We start from the raw sequence: 25,162 nt of genomic DNA on the forward strand, positions 1-25,162 counted from the left end.
TTTCCTCTGTTAGGCAAACATAAAGAAAGGATCACCACAATTCAATCAGAAATTAAAGTGGGTTGAAAATGAATGGAGTTTTAGCATGAGTCATTTCACCTCTGGTTCATCACTTTGTTTGTCCTGGCCCTTTTGACCAAGACTATAGCAGTCCTTCATCTCCTTAGCCCTAAAAGGTTTAGTACTGACCTTTGTTGGTTTGAGCCTAGGTCCCATGCATCTTCAGTCTGGCAATGTTTTAAGAAAGAGATGGTCATATATTGTAGTTGCTATCCTCTTGCCTCAGCCTTCCAAGTAGCTGGGATTACAGGTATGCACCACCATGCCTGTCTACTAAAAGGATTTTGTCTCCTTAACACAAAACTGACATTACTAAAAGGATCTTGTCTCCTTAACACAAAACTGATATTACTTTCTATCTTATAGCCCAGCCTTCCATCTCCTGCATAGTCAGCTAATGTTCTGTGGGAAAACTAGCCTTTTGTTTAGGGTCCCTCTAATTTCCAACCAGCATACAAGCCCCAAATGATTGCCTAATGTACTTCTTGTAACTTTCCTCAAGGAGAAAGACTTTGCTTAGACCAAATCTATCTTCCTAGTCTATACCCAGAATCAGCAAATGTTTCCTGGAAAGAAAATGCCTAGGGCTGGGGAGGTGGCTCAAGTGGTAGCGCGCTCGCCTGGCATGCACAGGCACTGGGTTCGATTCTCAGCACCACATAAAATAAAGATGTTGAGTCCACCGAAAACTGAAAAATAAATATTAAAAATAAATAAATAAAATAAAATGGACAGGTTTCTTTGTTTAAAAAAAAAAGAAAGAAAGAAAGAAAATGCCTAGTATAGGGATCCAGCTTGATCTGACTGCAGCCATCTTCAGTCATAACTGCCATGACTGTTCCTGAGTAACCATAGCTTGTTTCCTTGCATGGTATCCTAGCACACTACAGATATACAAAGCCATTAGAGGAGTACGTGGAGTTTTACAACTGGATCCTGGCACCATCAACACAGGGAATGTGCCTGACATCTTTGATGCTAGCTTAAGATAAACCAGGTACATTCCAGCTTAGATGAAGTTAATTTCGTCCTGACTACTATGTAAGCTTCTACCCTCTGACCCAATTTTCAGGTATCCACCAGTCTTGCTGCCACCCCGACTCTGCTTCTGTCAGTAAGTCTCCAATAAATTACACTCCGAAATCTTAGACTTGTCCACATCTTTCTTTGGTATCATGGCACCTTGTGGTCAATTCATTTACACTGGATTTTCACACAGTATCTGGTGATCGGCTTACTTAGGAAGAGTTTCAAAGTGTTCTGTCATTTCTGGAATTTTAGTTCATGTAGCTTTCCTTGCTTCAATAGCTCTCCAATCAATATAATTTTTGAAATTAATATATTTTCTCCAAGATGTTATAAAAGAGTTTGGTTTGCTGTGACCTATTATATCCTACTTAGAAAAGAAAAGACCTTTATTAACAATTTGAGAAGAATCAACATACACTGAAATATTTCAAAATTTAAAAAATGAAATAATTATATGACAAAATTAAGGAAAATATGTACCTGTGAGAGAATCACAACTGGCAGATCGATTATTGCATTGACAGGGTAAGCAGCCATTCTCACTAAAGCCATAATATCCATCTTGGCATTGGTTACATGTAGGGCCGGTGACACCCACTCTGCACTGGCAATTCCCAGAACTGCAAATAGAAGCAAAGACAATGAACAAAAGTAAAGTGGTTTGAAAGTTTTATCATCTAGTATCTCAATACAGATGATCTTTTTTTTTTCTTTTAATACAGATGATCTTAATGTAGCAAAGAGTTTCAACTAGATTCTATTTGCTGTAAGAGTGATTTTTATTTTACATTGGAAATTGAAAAACTTCATGATTATATAAATACAATATGTTACTAATAACTAATCATGTGTAACAATGAATCCTACCTACTTGCATAGCTTTAAAAAATGATAAAGGATTCAGTGGAAAAATTGAAGTTCTCCATGCTTACAAATCTTTGTTTAGTAAGTGCTAGGGACCAGAACTTGTATGACTACTGTATTTCTTTTCTGGATTATCCCACAGTTTTATTAGTCTCCATCCCAGTCTGGGGGAAAGAAGAAATGCCACCTAAACCTCACCATGCTTCTAGCTCAAAAATATTGAGACCAAGATCTTAGTGAATATGTCAACTAATATCCCTTTAGATACTACAAACTTGACATAATTCTCTATTTGAGGCATAGGATATATTTAAATAGTAGTTCTAGTAATTAAAGTGGAATTCACAATTAAGTAAATGTGACTAGAAGGGAGACTTCTATTGTTTTATTTAGTCTATATAAAAATTTTAGATTACCAATCAAAAAAAAGGACAAAGCACCTAAAGTAAGAAATATTTTATTTAGTATTCCATCTACTCCTACTTAAATATTTTCTTACATATCCATTATAACAAGAACACCATTTCTTTCCAATCATTAAAATCTAAATCTTTGGTGTCCTTTTCAATTCCTCTAATTCTATTCCATGCTCTTTATGATCATCCACTCATATCTAATATATCACCAATTTCAGTCAAATTTTCTTTCTAGCTGGGTGCACTGATGCACACCTGTAGTTCCAGGAGAATCACAAGTTCAAAGCCAGTCTCAGTAGCTTAGAGAGTCCCTGAGCAACTTCACAAGATCCTGTCTCAAAATAAAATAAATCAATAAGTAGAAAAGGCAAGGGATATATATGGCTCAGTGGTTAAGTTCCCTAGGTTCAATCCCAGTACCAAAAAAAAAATTCTTTCCAATATTTCTTGGTATTTTTGTTTCTTTCACAATCATTCCTAATATAATGTCTCTCTTCCTCTTTACCTCTAAAATTTTCTCGGCTTTCCATGAAACTTTTCTCTAACTGGTCCATAGGGATCTTTCAGCTTCCTGACTATATATTCTCCATGTCGGACATTTTGATCCTAATGTGATTTGCTCTATATTCTTACACTATGCTGTCTTATTTAGATTAGTTAGATTGTAAAAGCCATGAGGAAATGGGCATATTATGCAGTTTTCTTATCATTAAGACCTAGCTTAAGGACTGGGTCTGGGGCTCAGTGGTAGAGTGCTTCCCACGCAAGTGTGAGGCACTGGGTTCAATACTCAGAACCACATAAAAATAAATAAAGATATTGTGTTCATCTCAAGTAAAAAATTTTAAAAAGACCTAGCATAAGTATAGGGATCAAGTACTGTAACAAACTGTTATTACACCTTATTAAGTAAATTTCCTTAGTCCAAGGACCTTGTATGAGCCATCTTGGTATACCCTCAGAAAGAATATAAAAGATAATGCCTGGTTTGTTGAGGCATTTAATAAATACAAATGTTCAATAAATATATTAACTAAATTTTAGAATTAAGCACTGTTGGGGGAAATAAAGATAAAGGGCAACACAAATTATTATAATATCAGAAAAATTACAGTACTTTCCTTTTTTTTCCCAATAGTGACATTTCTTTATATGCTCATTCTGGACTTCAAAATTTTAGATTTCATCTGATTATATTCTGGCACCAGCCATATTGAATAAGAGAAAATTCTTAAATTGAAACTGCTTTTACAAATAATTTTTCTTAGAGATGTAGCTCATAATAAAGAAACCCTATGGTATTGTTAATTTTAGTTCAGGAGCCCAAGCTAAAATTGTTAACACAGAGATTTTATGCATCAGTTAAAGCAATCCCCTATCCCTACCTCATATGCTTCTATTTCTGTACTAAAAATAGAAGTTCTAAATTTGAGAGTTTTTGTAACCTAGCATTGAATGGAAATAACACAACTTTAAAGCATATGTATTCTATTTGTAGTGTATAAACTTAAGGTTTATTATTATTATTAATTTAACTTAGGATGTGCTTCTCTATAGAAAAATAGAAAAAAAAAACAGTTCTTAGAGCTTTAATCAAATAAAATCAGTCCAAAAAAGAAAGAAAGCCAGGCTTATATAATAATACTTACCACATCTTAATGCCTTTTATCCTAAGGAATCACCTATTAAATTCTCTAGTCCTATTAAAAGTTGAGTAGTATATTGGGTCATGTAATTTCTTGGCAAACAACTAATGTTACAGAAAATGTAAAATGGAGTCATCTAAAAGCAGGAGTAATATAATAATGATGATAATAATAATAATAATGTGTCCCCTTTATTGAGGGCTGTGTTGGTAAATACACATTCTCTCTAATCTTCAAGGTAATTCCCAACTATAAGGGTCATAATCCTCATTTTACTATTGAGAGAATTCAGAGATGATAAAGCTATTGTCTACAGCCAGTGAGTCAGGTTTATTTATAGCAAGCCAGACTTTTCACATTCTGTAGATCCCAAGCATCACCATTACCATCTATACAGGTGTCGACTTTAGTGATACTTTTTCTGTTTAGTCCAGAATAAACACCTGCCAAGTAAATTTACTTGCTGCCAAATAAATTTCAGGTTTTCCCTAACAAGAGCTGAGCAAGGTTACTGCTCGAAGAGCAACATCTGCCTAACAATGTCCAAGGTTCTCAGAGACACAAACTCAAAATATTTTTACGTTTAAGCTATATTAAAGCTTAATTAAGTTCGATCTTCAGCACCACATAAAAATAAAGATATTGTGTCCAACTACAACTAAAAAATAAATATTTAAAAATATTTTTAAAAAGCTTAATTAAACTTTGTACTGATCATATAGAAGATAAGCATTTGGTTTTTTAAATGTAACAGAAATTTACCAAGCATGTCTATTAAGTAACTGCACAAAAGAAATCCTACACACATACATAATGCAGAGTCTCACACAAGTATGCTCCAAAGTACTAAAAGATCTGGCAAAGTAAATTTGTATTCATCAAATATGAAGTACAAGAACATCTTATTACAACCCAATTGATAAATGGGCAAGAAGAAATATAATCATAGAAGAAGAAATACAATCAATCAACAAACATATGAAAAAAATGTTCAAGATCTCTAGCAATTCGCAAAATGCAAATCAAAACTACAATGAGATTCCATCTCACTTCAGTCAGAATGGCAAACGTCAAGAATACAAGCAACAATAAATGCAGGCGAGGATGTGGAGGAAAAGGAACTGCAAATTGGTGCAACCACTAAGGAAAGAAGTATGGAGATTCCTAAGAAAACTGGGAATGAAATCACCATTTGACCCCATCATTCCCCTCCTAGGTTTATACCTAAAGGACTTAAAAACAACATACTATAGTGATGCAGCCACATCAATATTTATAGCAGCTTGATTCACAATAGCTAAATTATGGAATCAACCTAGGTGCTCTTCAACAGATGAATAGATAAGGAAACTGTGGTATATATACACAATGGAATGTTATTCAGCCTTAAAGAAGAATGCAATTATGGCATTAGCCAGTAAATGGATGGAAATGGAGAATATTATGCTAAGCAGAATAAGTCAATCCCAAAGAACATTTTCTCTTATATGCATATGCTAATTCACAATAAGAGGGGGGAAAGAATAGAGGTACTTTGGATTAGATAGAGGGGAGTGAAAGGAGGGGAGGGAGCATGAGGGTAAGAAAGAAGAATGAATAGGACATTACTACCCTATGTGTATATATGATTACATGACCTGTGTAACTCTACATAGTTTACAATGAGACAAATGAGAATTTTTACTCTATTTATATATGATTTGTCAAAATGCATTCTCCTGTCATGTATAACTAATCAGAAAATATAAAAAATATATTTTAAAAAAGAATTTCTTATTACAAAATAAGAAAGAAACAGTTAATTTAAGTCCCTTTATGCTATCAAAAAATTACAAAGGATATCATATTATTTCAAAGAATGGCTAAGAACATTTCATTAGCCCATTTCCAAGGCTTTTTAGATGTTAATCAAAACATGTTAGCTCCTCATTCCCTAAAAGATATTATTCAGTATACAAGAGGATAAACAGTTACTTCTAATGATGGTGTTTGCCTAATTCACCATCTGTAAGTAAAAGGTATTACCTTGGAATACAGAATCACTTAGTAATATCTCATAGCCCTAACATAGCCAATGTTCCAAAGTAGTGGCTTGCCCTATCAGGGACTTTTCCTTAAAAAATCTGTTCTGGGCATTAAAAGGTCTGATGTAAGCAGGCATCTTTCTCCCTGGATAATGTGTTCCTTAGTTGTCTATTTGAGAAAAAAAATCCAAGACTAACTTCATGAATCCAGATAAAGCTATTGTCTGAGTCTGGATACCATGCTTCAGTCTTTCCAGGGTAGATTTTGAAATAACAGGAAAGGAGGTGATTTCCTGTCTTAAAAAAAAAAAAAAAAAAAAAAAAGCATAGTTGGGCACAGTGGCACGTGCCTGTAATCCCAGTGGCTCGGAGGCTAAAGCATGAGGATCATGAGTTCAAACCCAGCCTCAGCAATGGCAAGGCACTAAGCAACTCAGTGAGACCCTGTTTCTAATAAAATATAAAATAGGGCTGGTGACATGGCTCAGTGGGTGAGTGCCTCTGAGTTCAATCCCCAATACTTAAAAAAAAAAAAAAGTATCTGTCTGTATCTATACATCTCATCTATATCTACATCTGTATCTAAATATCTACATATATGTAGATATATGTATATATATATATGAATGACACAGAGTGGGAAAGTTTGGTTGTGGGGATGTTACTCATGGCCCATGGCCAGTTTCTGCATGTATAAGAATTAAATCACTCAGCAAACATAAAGCTTTGCCTGTGTGACTCCTTTTATAGAATAAAGCCTTTATAGCACCCGCTTTCATGATCTCCCTCTGTTAAAGACTGTTGAATTCTTTCTGAAGCAAAGGTCAATGATATAAATGAAATGCAAAAACAAAATCAAAAAAGGCCTGTTAACATATCACTATGCTTAACCATAGATTCAAAATAAAAGAACCCAAGATTCACAGCTTCATATGTGGAGAATAAGGGTGCAGAACTGGATTTTGAATAAAAATCAGAAATCTATACTACTGAGATCAGCTAACAAAAATTTTAAGATAGAATTTGCTCATCTGGTATCACTTCTTAAAAATGTGAGTTTATTGTAAAGTACTTACACAGTATATAGAATTATGTCACAAAGAAGAATATAGAATATTCATTAAAAAGCAAACGCAGGAGGGCTAGGGCTGAAGCTCAGTGACAGAGTACTTGCCTAGCACATGTGAGGCACTGGGTTCAATCCTCAGCACCACATAAAAATAAATAAAATAAAGCCATGCTGTCCATCTACAACTCCAAAAAAAAATTAAAGAAATAAAAAGCAAATGCAGGGCTGGGGTTGTGGCCTTGCATGTGTGAGGCACTGAGTTCAATCCTCAGCACCACATAAAAATAAATAAATAAAATAAAGGTACTGTGTCTATCTGCAACTTAAAAAAATTTTTTTTTAAAAAAGCAAATGCATATACCACACTAAGTATAAATAAACACATTCTACACATTTCTTAAATTATACCAAAACAGGATTCTCATATTTTCTTACCATGTCAATGTTATATAATTTATACATTCATGGGTATGAACAAATATTGCAAGGTTTTAGCAATTAAAAAAATACTTCTTGAGGCTAAGGGTGTTGTTCCATGGTAGAATATATGCTTAGCATGTAGGAGGCCCTGGGTTGGGCTCAATCTCCAATATCAAAAGAAAAAAATTAATAAACAAAATTAAAGGAAAATCCCCAAACTTCATTCTCAAACATATATAAATAAATATAAATAAATAGTTATTGATTTCTCAAAAGGAACCTCAAAAGTGTGTCATCTCAAGACATGGCACATATTTATGTCACAAAAATACTAGTCAAACTGATTTTGAAAGGTTCTGTTCTGTTTGGGTGGAGAATGTTCAGAATTTCCATTATTTTATAATCATATTGAATAGGTTGGAAGAGTGAAATGCAGAAAGGAAGGTATCAGCATTTAAGGGGGGAAAAAATAGTCTAAAGAGACAGAGTTTGGTTCATAGTCTAGTCCGCTAGTACTTTTTTCTCTTAGCTTCAGTATTCTCATTTGTAAAATGAAGATAATTATTCCAAACTTTGTAGGGCTATTGTGAGAATTAAAGACTGCAACCACAGGGAACTCAGCAGTGAGCAGCTAAGTTCCATGTGGACACAATCTGAAATCAATACAAAATTGCCAATTATAAACTCTCGGACACATTCAAAATAAATTTTAAGAGGTAGCTAAGAAAAACTTTTCTCACTAGAAAATGTTTTTACATGGGAAGGTAAACAAAATGAAAAATTATTAACAATTCTAACTTCATGTTTGTGACATGGTTTAGTGAAAGTAATGAAAAAAATAGCTTTCTTTTTTGTTATGAAAGAAATTCAATAATTGGACATTTTGGCAAAAGATCGTCTGTTTCTCTGTCTACAGTCATGGAAAAGACTATTATGCAACAAGCAAAGCTCCTTTTCTGAAAGAAAAAAGGATAGCTTTATTGTTGAAACATTGGGCTATTATGCTAAACATTCCTTGTATTTTTTAGGACAAATAGTCTAAAATATGTTTAGAGGAAATCCGTATTCAGACAGAAACTCTTAATACTCAGAAAAGAGTATTATCTAATTGCAAAAATATTTTCTGATAACTGATCTTACCAAAATCAAATTTAAAAATTTTCTTGAAAAGCCAAAAGTAGAACTTAAAGGTAAAAGAATAAAAAATATCCTATTTCCAGGGCCCAAACTTGGGAATTCTAACTTAATTCAACCAGAAAAGTTATTACTTAATTCTTTCAATTTTTTTAACAGAAGAAACACAGCCAGAAGAATTCTCAAACCTACTAAATGACCCCATTATTTTTATAGAGATTTCTAAATTTCAAAAAGTCATTTTGAAAAGAAAATGTAGAGATAAACATGGGGACCAGGTATCATCTAGATAAGAAGCTGCTTCTCAAATATGTTGACGTTTGAATTTGTGACCAATATGAAAGTTTTACTTGATGAAAGTGTAATTATTAATACCTGGTTTGTGTATATACTCTGTTCCAACAATTTAACTTAAGGTGTAGAATTTAGAACTCATTTTCTCACAGAAATGACAGCATAAGCGGTGGCTCAATTTTCAGATTAGCAAACAACCTGCTTAACCTTAAATGTTGATATTGATAGTACTAAAGATCAAGCCCTTTTTTTATACCCAAATTCTGAACTGTATAGGGAGTACAGTGCTCAGGAGGCACTAGTATGGATTATAAATAAAGTACACAGCATGATATTCACAAATTATTTAATGTAATCTTTTCAATTTTTGTATGACTTTCATAAATCTCAGTTTTATCACTTTCTGGCTGATTTTTTTTTTCAAATGTAGAAACAACAAGTTGTTTAAATGTGTAAGTCAACCTTAGGTTTTGGGGGACAACATAATGTCCACTTAACAAGTTGTTTCTACATTTGAAAAAAAAAGAGTAATAATCCTTGTTTCAAAAGGTTGTGAGGATTAAAATTAAATATTTAAGTGCCTTCCAAACAGTAGGAGCACTACATACAGTAAAATATAAATACTTTGAATATTCTCCACTGGTAGAGCTTCAGGAACATAGTCAATGGTAGGCAGAATAAGAAACTGGGTATTTGTCTTCTAACAGTATTTTTTCTCTTTTCTTATTTATTGATTACTTCTATGAACTTAATAAAAGCAAGCCAGAAGGATTTAATGTGTTTAATTCATTTAATAAACTTGCAGTACCTCCAAAAGAAGTTTTTATGTTAATCTTCTCAGTAGTCATTTAAATATTTCTTCTAATAAATGAGAGATTAAAAACATAATTGCCAAAGAAATGAGACACTGCTTCTGCTGTGTCTCAAAACAATTCTGACTTTATTTCTTGTTTATAATCTCTCTCCCCAACTAGAATGTCAGCTCTGTGGAATCAGGGTGTGTGTGTATGTGTGTGTGTTTCATCCCCTGCTGCATTCCCAGTGTCTGGCATAACACCTTGCATGTAATAGGCTTGCAAACTTTGTTTAATGACTGTATGATCTGGCTCCAAAAATCTACATATACTTTCTTCATAACTTATGATGACTTCTAAGTACAAAATTTGTTTTCATTTTAGCCCATTTAATATTTTCCATGCACTTAAACTTGATACTTTATGTCATGTTTAAATAAACCTCTCAGAATACTGGAAATGGGATATTCATTTTACATGAACAAAATGGACATTTAATGAGTGGTGCATGATGGGCAATAGATCTTATAAGACACAGATCTGTTGGTTTGCTTTTTAAAGTAAGAAAAGCCCACATTTAAAAGTATTTTAAAAGAAAAATATATTACCCCTCAAAGAAAAATCTATTTTGCTTAACCCCTATTAGTAGATTTGATTAATCTATTATGGCCCTGCCAAATGGGCCTTGTTAGCTTATATAATACTCATATAAGCGAAAAATAGAGGTTGGACTGCTCCATCAACCTCCTCTTATTTCTTCTGATTTTCTTTTTTATGTAAGTCAACCTTAGGTTTTGGGGGACAACATAATGTCCACTAGATCAGTGGTTCTGACACATTAACATGCAACAGAATCTTCTGCAGGGCTTGTTGAAACACTCATTGCTGGGCCCTATTCTGAAGTTTTTGATTTAATAGTTCTGGATTGGGCTCAGGAATTTGCATTTCTAACCAGTTCCCAGGTTATGCTGATATTGTTGGTCTGGAGACCATAATGGGGAATTACTGTACTACATTAACTGGAAAAACAGCACTGTACTTATTTTACTCTATTTTTATATCCTTATACTTGACTGATAAAATTACTTAATTTTTACCTCCAGCCTTAGTGCTGAACCATTAATTTGGTATCAAGCCTGACCTAAGAAAAGGGTATTTAAGGCATTCAGCCCCAGTAGTGGATCATCAAGCCCTATTTGCTGCTAGTTCCTTTGACCTTAGACCTCTATGTTCTCTATGACTGAATTACAACTATTGTCCTAGTTTCTCAATGCCTGGCTTCTAGTCCCAGTTACCCTGCCTCCCACTTCCCACCCCAAATACTAGGTCCATGACACATGCTTTCAGACCTCACTTATGTCAAATGGCTGTGATTTAAAGCCCAGCAAATAAGACTTTCTGACACCTCAAACCATGAACTCATCTTTAATAATTATAATGTCCTAATTTCTACCTTTTCATTTCAAGTGATTCTCTATATATACTTTCATAACTTCACTTTACCTTCTATGAAACATTTATTTTCATTGTAGCTCAAACTGATTTCTAGGTTTAAATTTCCATGGGTTAGTACCTAAGTTGTTGATTCATGCTCACCCACACGGAGCCCTGCATTTCATATTGAGATGTGCATACTGCCATATCTAATTTTGCTCATTCTATTTCAGGGTACAGTGGGAAGAGCCTCGGAGCAGGAGAGATCTAGGTTTGAATCTAAATTCTGCCATTTACTAGTTATGCCTTGTTGCTAAGTAACATAGCCTCTAAGAGAAAGATGAATGAGTTGTTTCAAGAAGAAAAGTTATATGTGTAAAGCTTTGAGCATGGAAGTTTAATGGTGTTCATTAATGTTAATTTCCTTCTGTTCCTCCAATGCCTCTCCTGAATCATGCAGCTTCTTTAGACAAATAAGTCAGCCAATAAAGCTAATATTTCCTTCAAATATCTATAATATCTGTTTTGGTGGACATTTTATTCAATTGCTGAACTTTTTTTAATTTTTAATTTTTTAGTTGTTGATGGACCTTTATTTTTTTATTTATTTGTATGTGGTGCTGGGAACTGAACCCAGTGCCTCAAGCATGCTAGGCAAGCATTCTAAAAGCGCTCTACCACTGAGCCACGACCCTTCAATTGCTGAACTTTTAAAATATCAACTTAAGAATAGCAAAAGTAAAAATTAATTAAATGGTCATAGTGTATGTGTTGGAAATTGGAAAAGGGGGGGGTATGTTACTGACAACATAAACTGTATTTTATTTTCTTTTTCAGGGGGATGGGAGTGGTACTAGGGATTGAACTCAGAGGCACTCAACCACTGAGCCACATCCCAAGCCCTATTTCGTATTTTATTTAGAGACAGGGTCTCATTGAGTTGATTAGCACCTCGCTTTTGCTGAGGCTGGCTTTGAACTCGTGATCCTCCTGCCTCAGCCTCCTGAGCCACTGGGATTACAGGCCTGCACCACTACACCCAGCTGTGTTTTCATCAACATGAAAAACATATCTATGTCCTCCCCATATACTTTTTAGAATAAAGCCAACTTGAAGGTATTGAAAATCTATCCAATGTAATAAAATGTCTCCATAGAAAAATGAACCATCAATACTTTTCCTTGTGCCTCCCTGATCTACAGCACTGGGGTATATACTAACCCAGTTCTGAATGCCATGGGACTTTAACTTAGTAAAAGAATATGGAATATCATGTTAGAAGACTTTGAATTGACTTTCCTCATTCTGGTAGTTAATGGTCATTGAAGCCTGGGCTAATGATGTAATCTTGCTTTTATTATTATTTCTTATCTGTAATTTGGTAGATAATCATCCTTATCTACCTATTGTTAGAATCAAAATAAAAGAATACTATTAATTGGAAATTAATAGTTTTAATTACAGATACTAGTAATTTTTGTATATTTTTATTTTTTTGTAGTTATACACAATAACTTTTTTATTTATTTTTATGTGGTGCTGAGGATCGAACCCAGGGCCCTGCACATGCAAGGCGAGCACTCTACCAGTAAGCCATAACCCCAACCCCAACAGATACTAGTAATTTATATTCCCTGGAAACCAATTTAATTTATAAACACAACAAGAAGCTTGAAAAATCCACTGGAGATAATCCAGGCAAACTGTTGGTAGGAATACAAATTAATATAGTCATTATGACTATAATGCTAAATGTTTAAATGCTAAATGTTTAAACAGTATGGTGGATCCTCAAAAAATTAAAAATAGAACCACCACATAATCCAGCAATTCCTTTACTGGGTACGTAGCCTTTTTTTTTTTTTTTTTTTTTTTGTACCAAAGATTGAACCCAACGGCACTTATCCTTTTTATTTTTTTATTTTGAAAAAGGATCTAACTAAGTTGCTCAGGGCCTCACTACATTGCTAAGGATGGCTTTGAACTTGTGATCCTCCTGCCTCAGACTCCCAAGCCACTGGGATTATATATTCAGCATCCAGCTGGGTATATATCTAAAGGAAATGAAATAAGTATATTGAAGAGACCTCTGTACTCCCATGTTTATTGCAACACTATTCACAATAACCAAGAAGTGCAAACAACCTAACTGTCCACACCAACTGATGAAGAAATACACACAAAAGAATACTATTCAGTCATTAAAAATAATGAAATTTTGTTATTTGAAATAACATCGATGGAACTGGAGATCATTATGTTAAGTAAAATAAGCCAGGCAAAGAAAGTACTACATGATCTTATTCATATGTGGAAGATTAAAAAAAGGTGATCTTATAGAAGTTGAGAGTAAAATGGTGGTTACCAGAGATTGGGAAATGTAGCAGAGAAGAAGGAACAGGAAAAGGTTGAGCAATGGTTACTAAATTATAGATAAGAGGAAGGAGTTCTGGTATGCCATTGCACAGTAGTATGACTATAGAGAAAAATTATGTACTGTATATTTCAAAAAGCTAGAAGAAAGGATTTTGAATATTTTTACCATAAAGAAATGCTAAATGTTTAAGGAGATAAATATGTTTAACCTGACTTAAACATTACACAATGTATATATGTACTGAAACATCACATGATACTCTATTAATATGTGTGATTTTATGCTTTTATATATGTTAAATTTTCAATTCAACTTTAAAAAATCAAATTGGTGAAATACACAGAATGTGTGTTAAGAATTAACCTACGCAGAACCTTAAAAATGAAATTCATAATTTTGATCTAATCCTACATATTTTGTCACAATAATTAAAGCTGAAACACATGTGTCCCTTTTCACAGGAAATCTAGAAAAATTTCAAGTTCAAATCTCTCTCTGGGATTTAAAAATTTAGATATTTTGAGTGGAAATTTTATCCAGGGAGGGAAAAAAAGTTAAAAGTTCTGTATTTCTCTCTACCCTCCAAAAAGCACATTTCTTCCTATGGAAAAAAAAAAAAATACATGAGATGCAAAAGTCATGCTGATTTAATTCTCTTTCAGGGGACACAAGAAGACAAAGCCTTCTCTGTGGGAACAAGAGTTCTTCTATTTAGACTAATGTTTCCTCCACATAAGTTCTAGAAGCTTTTCTTTTTAAACTTTAGAGGAAAAGGATATTAAATCAGGCTATGGGTTTGATTGGATTTCCTAACCATATTCTAATTATTTATCTATAATGGCAAGTCCTCATGCCAACAAAGTAAGTTTTTTTCCTTATCCTAATTTCTCTTCTGAACTTAAGGCTAAGAATTATCACTAGGCCCAGTAACTTTGCCCTCATAATAAAATAGTAAAACTAGGCCTGGGGAAGTAGCTCAGTTATAGAGCTTGCCTAGCATTCACAGGACCTAACTTCAATTCCCAGTGCTAAAAGGAAGTAAATAAATATAACCAATCTATATTTCCTTGGTTGCTCCAAATAATAATTCAATTAACATTCTATTTAAAAAGAATATTTTCCCATTAATGTCCTTCTTCTGTCCAAAGTTCCAATCTAGTATATCACTTACACTTACTCATCATGTTTCCTTAGCCTCTTCCAATCTGACAGTTTCTCAGTCTTTTTGGTCTGTTATGACCTTGCAGCTTTTGAAGAGTTGGTCAGGTGTTTTGTAAATGTCCCTCAACTTGGGTTCATTTGATGTCTTGTCACAGTTAGACTGAGGTTATGAATTTTGAGGAAGAATATCACATAAGAAATGTACCCTTTCTCATCTCATCATATTAGGGGGTACATAATATCCACATGACTTATTACTGATGGTATATCATTTAATGTTATCACTCAAATGATAATTTTCAAAAAAATTTTTTAGCTGTTGAGAGACCTTTTATTTATTTATTTATATGCAATGCTTAGAATAAAACCCAGTGCCTCACACATGCCAGGCAAGTGCACTACCACTGAGCCACAGCCCCAGCCCCTCAAATGATAATTTTATAATGCTAGGAATTTACCTATGTGATAGTAAACTTAAAGGCAATTAACAAACACAAAAGGCAGAGGACAGATGTGGTTTGAGCCTGTTTCTACAACTTACTAATAGTCTGTTTTGAGGCAAATTAAGTTTCAGTGTCTTCATCTATAAAATTGGAACAATACAATTCAAATTAATTATTATTTTTTTAGTTTTTTTAGTTGTAGATGGACACAATACCTTTATTTTGTTTATTTATTTTTATATGGTGCTGAGGATCAAACCCAGTGCCTCATACATGTTAGGTGAGTGCGCTCTACCACTAAGCCACAACCCCAGCCCTCAATTAATTATTATTTTATCCTTACAATTTAGTACATATAAAGCACTTAGCCTGGTACAAAGCCAACATTCAATAAATGTTAATGTTGGGGGCTGGGGATGTGGCTCAAGTGGTAGCACACTCGTCTGGCATGCATGCGGCCCGGGTTCAATCCTCAGCACCACATACAAACAAAGATGTTGTGTCCGCCGAAAACAAAAATAAATAAATATTTTTTTTTAAAAAATAAATAAATAAATGTTAATGTTGGTCATTAACAGAGTTGATGATGGTACAGGTTGAGCATCCCTAATATTAAAATCTGAAATCTGAAACTTTTTGAACACAGACATTATACTCAAAAAGCTTTGGATTTTGGCCAGGTGCAGCAGTGCATGCCTATAAGCCCAGCTGCTCAGGAGGCTGAGGCAGGAGGATTACAAGTTCAAGCCCAGCCTGGGTAAATTAGTGAGATCCTATCTCAAAATAAAAAAATAAAAAGGGGGCTGGGGATGTGGCTCAAGTGAGGTAACGCACTTGCCTAGCATGCACAGGGAGCTGGGTTCGATCCTCAGCACCACATAAAAATAAAATAAAGATGCTGTGTCCACCAAAAACTGAAAAATAAATATTAAAAATCTATCTCTCTCTCTCTCTCTCTCTCTCTCTCTCTCTCTCTCTCTCCCCCCCCCCCTCTAAGTAAATAAATAAAAATAAAATAAAAAGGGCTGGAGATGCAGCTCAATGGTATAACACCTGTGGGTTCAATACTCTGAAAAAAATGTTTTGGATTTTGAAGCATTTCAGACTTTGGATTTTTGGAGTAGGGATGCTCAACTGATAAAGACTATACAAATATCCTAAAATCTGAAAAGCTACAAAGTCTGAAATAATTCTGGTCCCAAGCATTTCAGATAGTCTACTGTAATAATGTTAGTATCATTTGCAAGTTTGTGGTATTTTTGACTCAGAATGAAGTCAAACTATAGACCAGAAAACACTGTGTTATAAGACTTTAAAACTTTTTAAGTGTAGTGAAATGTCCTATTAGGAAGATGTTTAACTAGAGATTAAAAGTGTGGTTTCTTTCTTCTTTAGAAGAGAAGTTTACAATTGCTCTTCCATTTGGGCAGTAGAGAATAACTGAAGCAGATGCTCCTAAGTCAATTACTTTATAACCTTAAATATAAAGTTAAAACCCTTTGTATTTCAAATGGTTAAAGAATAGTATCTCACCCTTGAAAAGAGAGGAGGACTTAGGGTTGGTTGGTGGAAAGACTCTGCAAAATGTCTTCAACCTTTTGGGACTAACTTGCACACTGGATATGGTTGCATGTATAAACTGAAGAAGCTGATTATGCAGATCTACAACTTAGAAGCCCTAATTTAGAGTATTCTTGAAAGAACTTGGCATTAAGGGAGTAGTTTCATTCTCCCTAAAAAAAAAAAAAAAAAAAAAAATCACTCGGACTCTGCCAGGATCTGGACCAGTAAGAGTATCACTGCAGAAGGGAGCAAGCATTATCCACCAGGTTGTTCAGGATTAGACTTCTACTCACAATTCACATTGCAGTGAGAAACAGCAATATCAATAAACCAATCAGAATCATGTCCCTTTTATGACTACCATCACAGGACTGACCCATAGAGTTATTAAACAATTAGTAATTAACTATTGAAAAATGAGTTCTCTCTAAAAGACAGTATTGAACTTTATGTTACTGAGGTATAAGAGAATCAGAAAAATTAATAAGAAAAAATTGGAGGTATGTCTATATTTGAGCTTTGTTTGTGGAAAAGTTTGACACTTATATAAACTTTCAATTTCTACATATCTGCTACCGCCCAAAGGCCTCCCTATAAAGATTAACCATTTTAAAAACTCTTAAAAAGTAAAGGGCCCTTCAACTTGTTTTTAGCAACCCAGAAAGAACATGAGTATGAGGACACTCAGCAGCACAGCTTATAGGGGATTAAAATCTCATGGGATACAGTGGGTGGTAGCAATTTAATTCCTGCAGCCTGCAACAAAGGAAGAATGGTAAGCATAGCGAGGGGTATGAACCTGAAAAGAACCCTAGACTAAGTATTTCCCTAAATTCAACTGAGAAATACAAACTTAGATTGTACAATGTATTAATACAAGAAATGGAAAATTTCTAAAGAATTATGTACAGAAACACTGCTGTCATGGCACCATTCTCACCATCCTCCACTCTGTCAATATTCTCTCATTGTTATATATATAACTAAACTAGAAGCTCCTATGGAACGAAACCCATTGTCTTGTTTGTATTTTATCTCTCATAAAGTTTATGAAATTACCTGCACATAGTATAGTATTTGGTGTCAAGAAAATATTCAATTGTTTAATAAATGAATTTCTTGATACCAAATAAATAAATAAATAAATGTAAAGATATTGTATCCATCAACAAGTAAAAAAATATTTTTAAAAAATTCCAAATTGACCTAAAAGTGTTTTAACAAGGTGAAGCAAGTAGAAGAGTCTACAATAAGGCTTAAGGACAGTGACGTGTTTGATCAAAAGAAATATCTCTGTTTCATAAATTTTTGTTCAGATCTTAAAAAAAAAATATCAACTCATGTGACATTCACAAAAGTCATCAGTAGCTGAGGAAAAAGGTTTTTTTTTATATTCATTTGACTACAGTTGATATCTAATTAATAATTAGAAGACCAGGAAGGCAAATTATGCCCTGTATTAAATGGAAGTTTTAAGATAAAAGTGCACCAAAAAAACTTGGAGCTTTCCAGACTGAACCAGTTATACATCATTTACACTTAAAAATCTCAACATACTCAGTATCTTTTTCTGAAAAACCACTTTCTGACCATTTATTAATGTTCAGCTTTTAGAATAATTTGTTTTTTTCCATGATCTTAAAATGAACCTTGGTGTGATATACTTAATATACCTTCTAAGATATAAAGCACTTGTTTATTTATGGAAACAATGAACCATAATAACAAGATAAAGGATAAATTGAGGTACTTTTGACCAAGATGGATACCTCTTAAAAAATTCCATTTTCAGGTAAAAAATATTGAAGTATACAAAAAAAATCTGATACTGGTATAATTACAGGAGTAACAATTGGTGTACAGAAAAATGTTATTTTAAAACAAGAGCTATGTCTTCTATTTTTCTATAAAATAATATAAGAATATACTAGCTTATAAGATTTTTTGAATTTGTTTCTAGCAATCAAATCTTTGCCTTACTCTTCCAGAATTACAAAGTTCTAAATAAGAGTTTGCATAAACAGCTGTTTACTCCCAAGTATTACACAAGAGATGATTTTTAGAGCCCTAAATGAATGTGTATCTTCGAGGTGTTTTGGCATTTATTTGAAATTTATTTTGGTATTAGTTTACTTCATAAGTAAAATTTGCCTTATATCCTGTAGCATATTCCCATCAGCAAAAATGCAAAGTAGTAAATAATTCAAAATATATTGTATAGCAGCAACCATAGATTTTATGGAAAGGATATTAGGTCATTTTAAAACTTCTTTATTATCTTACTAACACAATCTAAAATAATACATCTTGTCTACTAACCTATTGGGGATACTAAAAAAAATTCTCTCATCAGTATATAATAGTCTACATATAAAGTCAGACCTGGCAGTATTTTTAAGAGCTACATGAAGAGATTTAGGTTTTGACTAGTAATACTGTGTTTTGACATCAAATACTATCCATTCATTTATTAAATCTATATCAAAATGTAAAACAGGAAAACATTAGAAATGTGTTCCCAAAGGAAAAATGAAAAGTTCATATATTATAGACCAACTCTTTCCAATTAAACAGGTTGGAACACCAATGGTGACATGAGGGGGTGGCCATCTGTCAGTACATAAAGGACTTTGTGTCTGCATACAAAGGCATTGCTCAACCCACATCTGGCTCCTGCAGCCAAAATCTACCCTCACTAGGGCAACTCCTGCTGAAATATAATGGCATAAAGGACAGGGAAATTAATTTTTTAAAAGTCAGTTGTTTGTTCCATAGTTTCTCAACGTGTGAAAGAACCAGGACAGAATTGAGTCTGCTTTTTTACTTTTATTTATTTTTGGAATGAGAACAGGGAGTCAAAACAGAAGAGAATTTGAGTAGGTGTGAGATAAGATTTCTCATCTCATTGTATAATCTTGGGAAATTCAATTGAACTATCTCTCTCTCTCTCTCTCTCTCTCTCTCTCTCTCTCTCTCTCCCTCTCTCTCTGATGGATAAATTACCTTTATTTTATTTATTTTTATGTGGTGCTGAAACCTCACACATGCTAGGCAAGCCCTCTACCAATGAGCTACAATCTCAGCCCTCAATTGAATTCCTATGTTTTACTCCATCTGATAAGTTCTTTTAATCTCTCTTTCTTCCTAATTTATAACTTATCAGGCAGACCTCAGTTTTGTGCTCCTCTAGAAATCCTTTCCTTATAATTTCAAATTACCCCTATTCTTTTCCTACTCTAAACAACTCTACTTACAAATTAAACATATATTTATCAACTATTTTATATTGTATTCTAGTTGTTTGTGTCCTTTAGTCTTGCAACGATTATACGTTTCTTGACAAAAGCAATTGTAATATTGTTTTTATTCTAAAATGTTGCCTAATACAAAGAGAAGGCAATATAATACATATTGCAAATGACATTTGTTCATCAAAGGGATGATCCTCTCATGTTCTAAATTTCTATTAATCCAAAACTGGGATTAGCCCTTATCAAGCAGAGCTATTTACATAGCATGAGTTACATCACATGAGGGCTAAGGTCTAATTACCAAGGACAACTAGAAGCTATTCCTAGAAAATAACAAGTAGTTTAAGTCATAGCATCAGAGTTTCTTACAATAATCACTCTCTTGACCCAATACCTGAGATTTTGAGAAAGGTTATATCCACACAGTGGCTAGGAAAACATATTCTAGATCTATATTGCAAATGTTTCAATGTTACCTCTTTTGTTTACTGTTATCTCCTGGTAAATTAGGCAAATTACCTAACTCCCAGTTGTTTTCCTGTACAAATGAGATCAGCAATAACAGTGCCTATCTTATATTGTTGCCATGAAGATTAGATGAATAAATCACTGAAAAGGGCTTAAAATATTGCCTAATATGTATTTAATTAATTTTCAGCTATTATTATTCTAAAATATAGAATATTCAATTTTACATGGTATAATAGGGTTTTATGAGAATGGAAGCAAACAAGTGAAAAATCTTTCCTTTTATAATGAATAGTTTCTTTTTTAGCTTATTAATAAAAAACAAATACCTCAATTCTTTCTTATACTCAAGTCTGGTTGACCTAGTCCTGCTCATTTAAGATACTGATTCAATTCCTCACCACTTTCTGTTATAGTTTAGATCTGGAATGTCCCGCCCAAAATAAATATTATTCTGCATTAAACCATAGAAAAATGTTATTTTTTCTCTAAAATGTACATACCTATCCTTGCAGCCAAAGACAAATAAGAAATCGGGAAAGTAAAAGAATTAAAGATTGAAAAGAGGAAAAGTGACTGGAAGAGAAGTGAAGAAAGAGGCCAAAGTATTGTGAGGATTATCTAAAGATAAGGCAATCATCTAGAACTCTGACAGGAACATTGTCAAAGAGACAACAGTGAGCCATGTGTATAAAATAAGGGGTGATGCCGGAAAGCAACAAGGATTTGTTTGGAACAGCATAGTCTGTTGCCATGAGCTTCACAGGTTTGTTTGTTTGTTTTTTTCCTAGGAGGAGAAAGGGAGAACACTCAAGAGGTATGAAGAAGATATCTATTTCAACTCCAGGCCCGGAAGTAAGTAGTAACAGAGAAAATAACTGCAGGGGAAGCAAGGTCTCTCCAGATTTCACTTAGAAGAAGCTGTAAATGGTTTGAGAAATCAACATATGCAGATAATATAAATTCATATGTTACTTCATTGTCAAAAGAAACCTACAGGATAACAAAACCTAGAAGTTACACATAGAAAATAGCCCATGCAGAGTAAATAATAAAACAGGTATTTTCTACCTCCTTCTTAACTTTAGTCATTCATTACTGAAAATCAGATGTTCTATATGAAATACTAACAAAAAACCTATCTCTCAATATTTTGAATGAAAAAAAAAATACAATTCAAAATGACCAAAGCCAGAGTTATAGCTCAGTGGTAAAGCACATGCTTAGCACATGCAAGACCCTGGGGTTCAAAACTTAGTACCATTCGTTTGTCCCCCTTGTATTATTTTTCCCCTTCCCCTCACTTCCTCTTGTATGTACTTTTGTATACCTCTGAGGGTCTCCTTCCATTTCCATGCATTTTCCCTTCTCTCTCCCTTTCCCTCCCACCTCTCATCCCTGTTTAATGTTAATCTTCTTCTCATGCTCTTCGACCCTACTCTGTTCTTAGCTACTCTCCTTATATCAAAGAAGACATTTGACATTTGTTTTTTAGGGATTGGCTAGCTTCACTTAGCATAATCTGCTCTAATGCCATCCATTTCCCTGTAAAGGGGAGGGGAGGGGAGGGGGGATAGTAGAGGATAGGAAAGACAGCAGAATACAACAGACACTAGTATGGCAATATGTAAATCAATGGATGTGTAACTGATGTGATTCTGCAATCTGTATATGGGGTAAAAATGGGAGCTCATAACCCACTTGAATCAAATTGTGAAATATGATATATCAAGAACTATGTAATGTTTTGAACAGCCAACAATAAAAAATAAAAATAAAAATAAAAATAAAAAAAAAAAAAACTTAGTACCAAACCAACAAACCAAAAAAAAAAAAAGTGTACTAAAATATAGTTAAGCACCCCAAAAGGGTAACAAACTCCCAGGTTAGAAGCAAAATGTTGAAAACATCACTTCTGGATCAAAACACATTTCTAAGGTTATCAACAGCTTATAAGGCATTAAATCATCTTTGTTGATATCTGGTAAACCTTTTAAATAATATAAATGTGATTCTGATTCTAAAATTATAACTAGAATTTAACACAGACTCCCACACATTATTTTGTTAAAGATGTAGTATATGGCTTATTCACTTTTGGACAGAAATACAAATTTTTCTTCCCTAAACATCAGCCAAACACATTTAACATTAAGTAATTTGGGGACATTTGGGAGTCAAATACTAAGAGACTTTCTAATAGGAAAAAAATTAACTATGAAGTCATTCTATGGAGTCTTCATATTACATTTGTTCAATTAGACTGAATGGCTATGTTAGTGTAAAAATAGGGCAAATTAACAATCCCTACCAAACATCAGAATTTTCATATTCCAAGTAGGAAAATAGTAGCGATCTCCTCAAGAGAGTTTCTGTGAAGATTAAATTAATAAGTTAGCAGAGTACCCTAGTACATAGTACATGCTCAATAATTATTAGTTATTTATCTATTCCTATTATTTTTATTATCTGTCTAGCAACTGTAGCTTATAAATATTTGTACATACAGAATATTGTTTGATCCTTAAGACATAACAACTGTATGCAAGAGGAAGGACATGGATTTCCACCTCAAAAATAAAATGATAAATGCTTAAAATAAGTGACTTGCCTAATGTTACTTGGTCATCTAACAATACCCACCCTGACTGGAGATAAGCCACCTATAAACCAACAATTGCCAAACTTTTTCTTAAAAGACCATATGACTTGCAGGCCATATGGTCTCTGTTGCAACTATTAAACTTTGCCACTATAGCACAAAAGGAGCCATAAACAATGCTAAACAAATGGGTGGGGCTATATTGCATTAAAGCTTTATTTATGAAAACAGGTTATGCGTTAGATTTGGTTCAGGGACTATGGTTTGTTGATCCCTGCCCAAAACTTTTAGGTTACCAGTCCTATGTATTTTTCTAATACTTTATGGTCACTACCTATTTTCAGGATAGTGATTTATCATTAACCTTCTAATAGCATTAACCATCAGGGACAATATAAATCAGAAATAATTTGTGAAAGAACTTGAAGACAGTAATATACACTACATAGATATTATTGCGACTGTTTTTTCCTCTTCTCCAGCTTTTAAAACTCTCTTTTGCCTCTTTCCTTATTTCTTTCTCCTTTAATAAGGCAGTTGGCTTTAAAGTAAATACTTTTCTATTTTCCTAAAAATATAGAGGCAAATATGTTTGCAGAATCTTATCTTAAAAGATATGGTGGACATTTGATGAGATATTAAAATAAACACACTTATCAATGTGTTGTCTTAAAATAGTAGAAATGTGAAACTTTGTAATATAACTTATATGGACATGGGTTTTGGGGGGGAAGGGAGAGGGTGAAGTAGAGGGAACAACAGTAAGCAGCTATTATATTCTCAATCTCAAAGAACAGAGTTATTATCAGTTTTCTCATTAAAGATGTTACACAGGGGGCTGGAGTTGTGGCTCAGTGGTAGCGCGCTTGCCTAGCATGCATAAGGCACTGGGTTCGATTCTCAGTACCACATACAAATAAATAAAATAAAGGTCCATCAACAACTTTAAAATATTTTTAAAAAAAGATGTTACACAGTGTGGTAGTAAAGACACCAGACTTGGAAATGGAAGACCTAATTTAGAATTGTTTTTTTTTTCCAATTACTATCTTTGTGACCTAGTAACCTACATATAAGGAATTGCTGTGAAGACTAAGACAAATAACTATGTTATAATACCAAGCATCATAAACATTGATTATTGTTGCATTTGAAGTTATAAACTTCCTAATCAAGGACATTTCTATATGTGAATAAAAGCACAACATGATACAATACAGTGCAATAACATGATTTATAAAGCGTCCAAAATATCTATTGCTAAGGATAAAGTACAAAAGCATTTTTTTTTTGCCAAGAAGATGAAAGTTCTTTAAAAACATTCCCTTGTGTAAGCCAGAAATATTCTTTGAAATTAAAATAAACCAGGATTTATTACGTGATGTGTGCTGAACATTTTACATCAACTCATTTAACCTTTACAACAATCTTGAGACGAAACTGATCCAATAAAATGAAATGACTTGCCCACAGCACACAATGTCTTGGATTTATACCCTGGTTACACTGATTCTAAAGCTATATACTTTTTATTACATAATATTCTTTTCATCTTTTTGACTTGGGATCCACATAAAGCTAAGTGCCTTATATAAGGCCAAAGAATAATTAATTTTGGTGTAGTAGTAGGTAAACTTTACATAACAAGGCATGGTTTCACCAGATTAAGTCTCTCCAAATCACAAACTTTTTCAGGGCTATTTAATCTGGTTTTGGCCTCAAAAATGTAATGGTAAATAGGATGAAACCAGTCTATTTACCACTATCTTTTTAAAAAATGGATATAATCAAGAGAAACCTTAGATGTTCAACCCTAGAATTTTGATAGGAGAAAAAAACCAAAAAACAAGTTTCCTTAAACTCCAATCATACATTAATAAGTAAAACAAAATATTTTCATTGGATATATCTAAAAGTTAGCCCTTCCAGAAATCAGATTCCTTCCTTAATTTTTTTCCATGAAATTTAGAGAAACTATCACAAAATAAAATTGGTGTCCCCGATGTTTTTGAAGAATTAAATCAGAAAATTAGAAGCTTTAGGGTTATGATATTACATGTAACATACAAAGTGAGGGAATAAAAATATATAAAATATTTTATAAATTTATGAT

The 25,162-nt window shown here is 33.4% G+C and overlaps 1 protein-coding gene across 1 annotated transcript in view; it reads right to left on the bottom strand.

Moving 5' to 3' along the window:
• Nucleotides 1-25,162, bottom strand: part of Megf9 (multiple EGF like domains 9) — a 101,980-nt gene that overhangs the window by 19,738 nt on the left and 57,080 nt on the right. Inside the window, exon 3 of the mRNA XM_027945276.2 lies at nt 1,570-1,709. Within this exon, the coding sequence (XP_027801077.2) occupies nt 1,570-1,709 (140 nt within the window). The remainder of the gene's footprint in view (nt 1-1,569; nt 1,710-25,162) is intronic.

The sequence above is a fragment of the Marmota flaviventris genome, chromosome 13, assembly GCF_047511675.1.
Source record: "Marmota flaviventris isolate mMarFla1 chromosome 13, mMarFla1.hap1, whole genome shotgun sequence".
Classification (NCBI taxonomy): domain Eukaryota; kingdom Metazoa; phylum Chordata; class Mammalia; order Rodentia; family Sciuridae; genus Marmota; species Marmota flaviventris.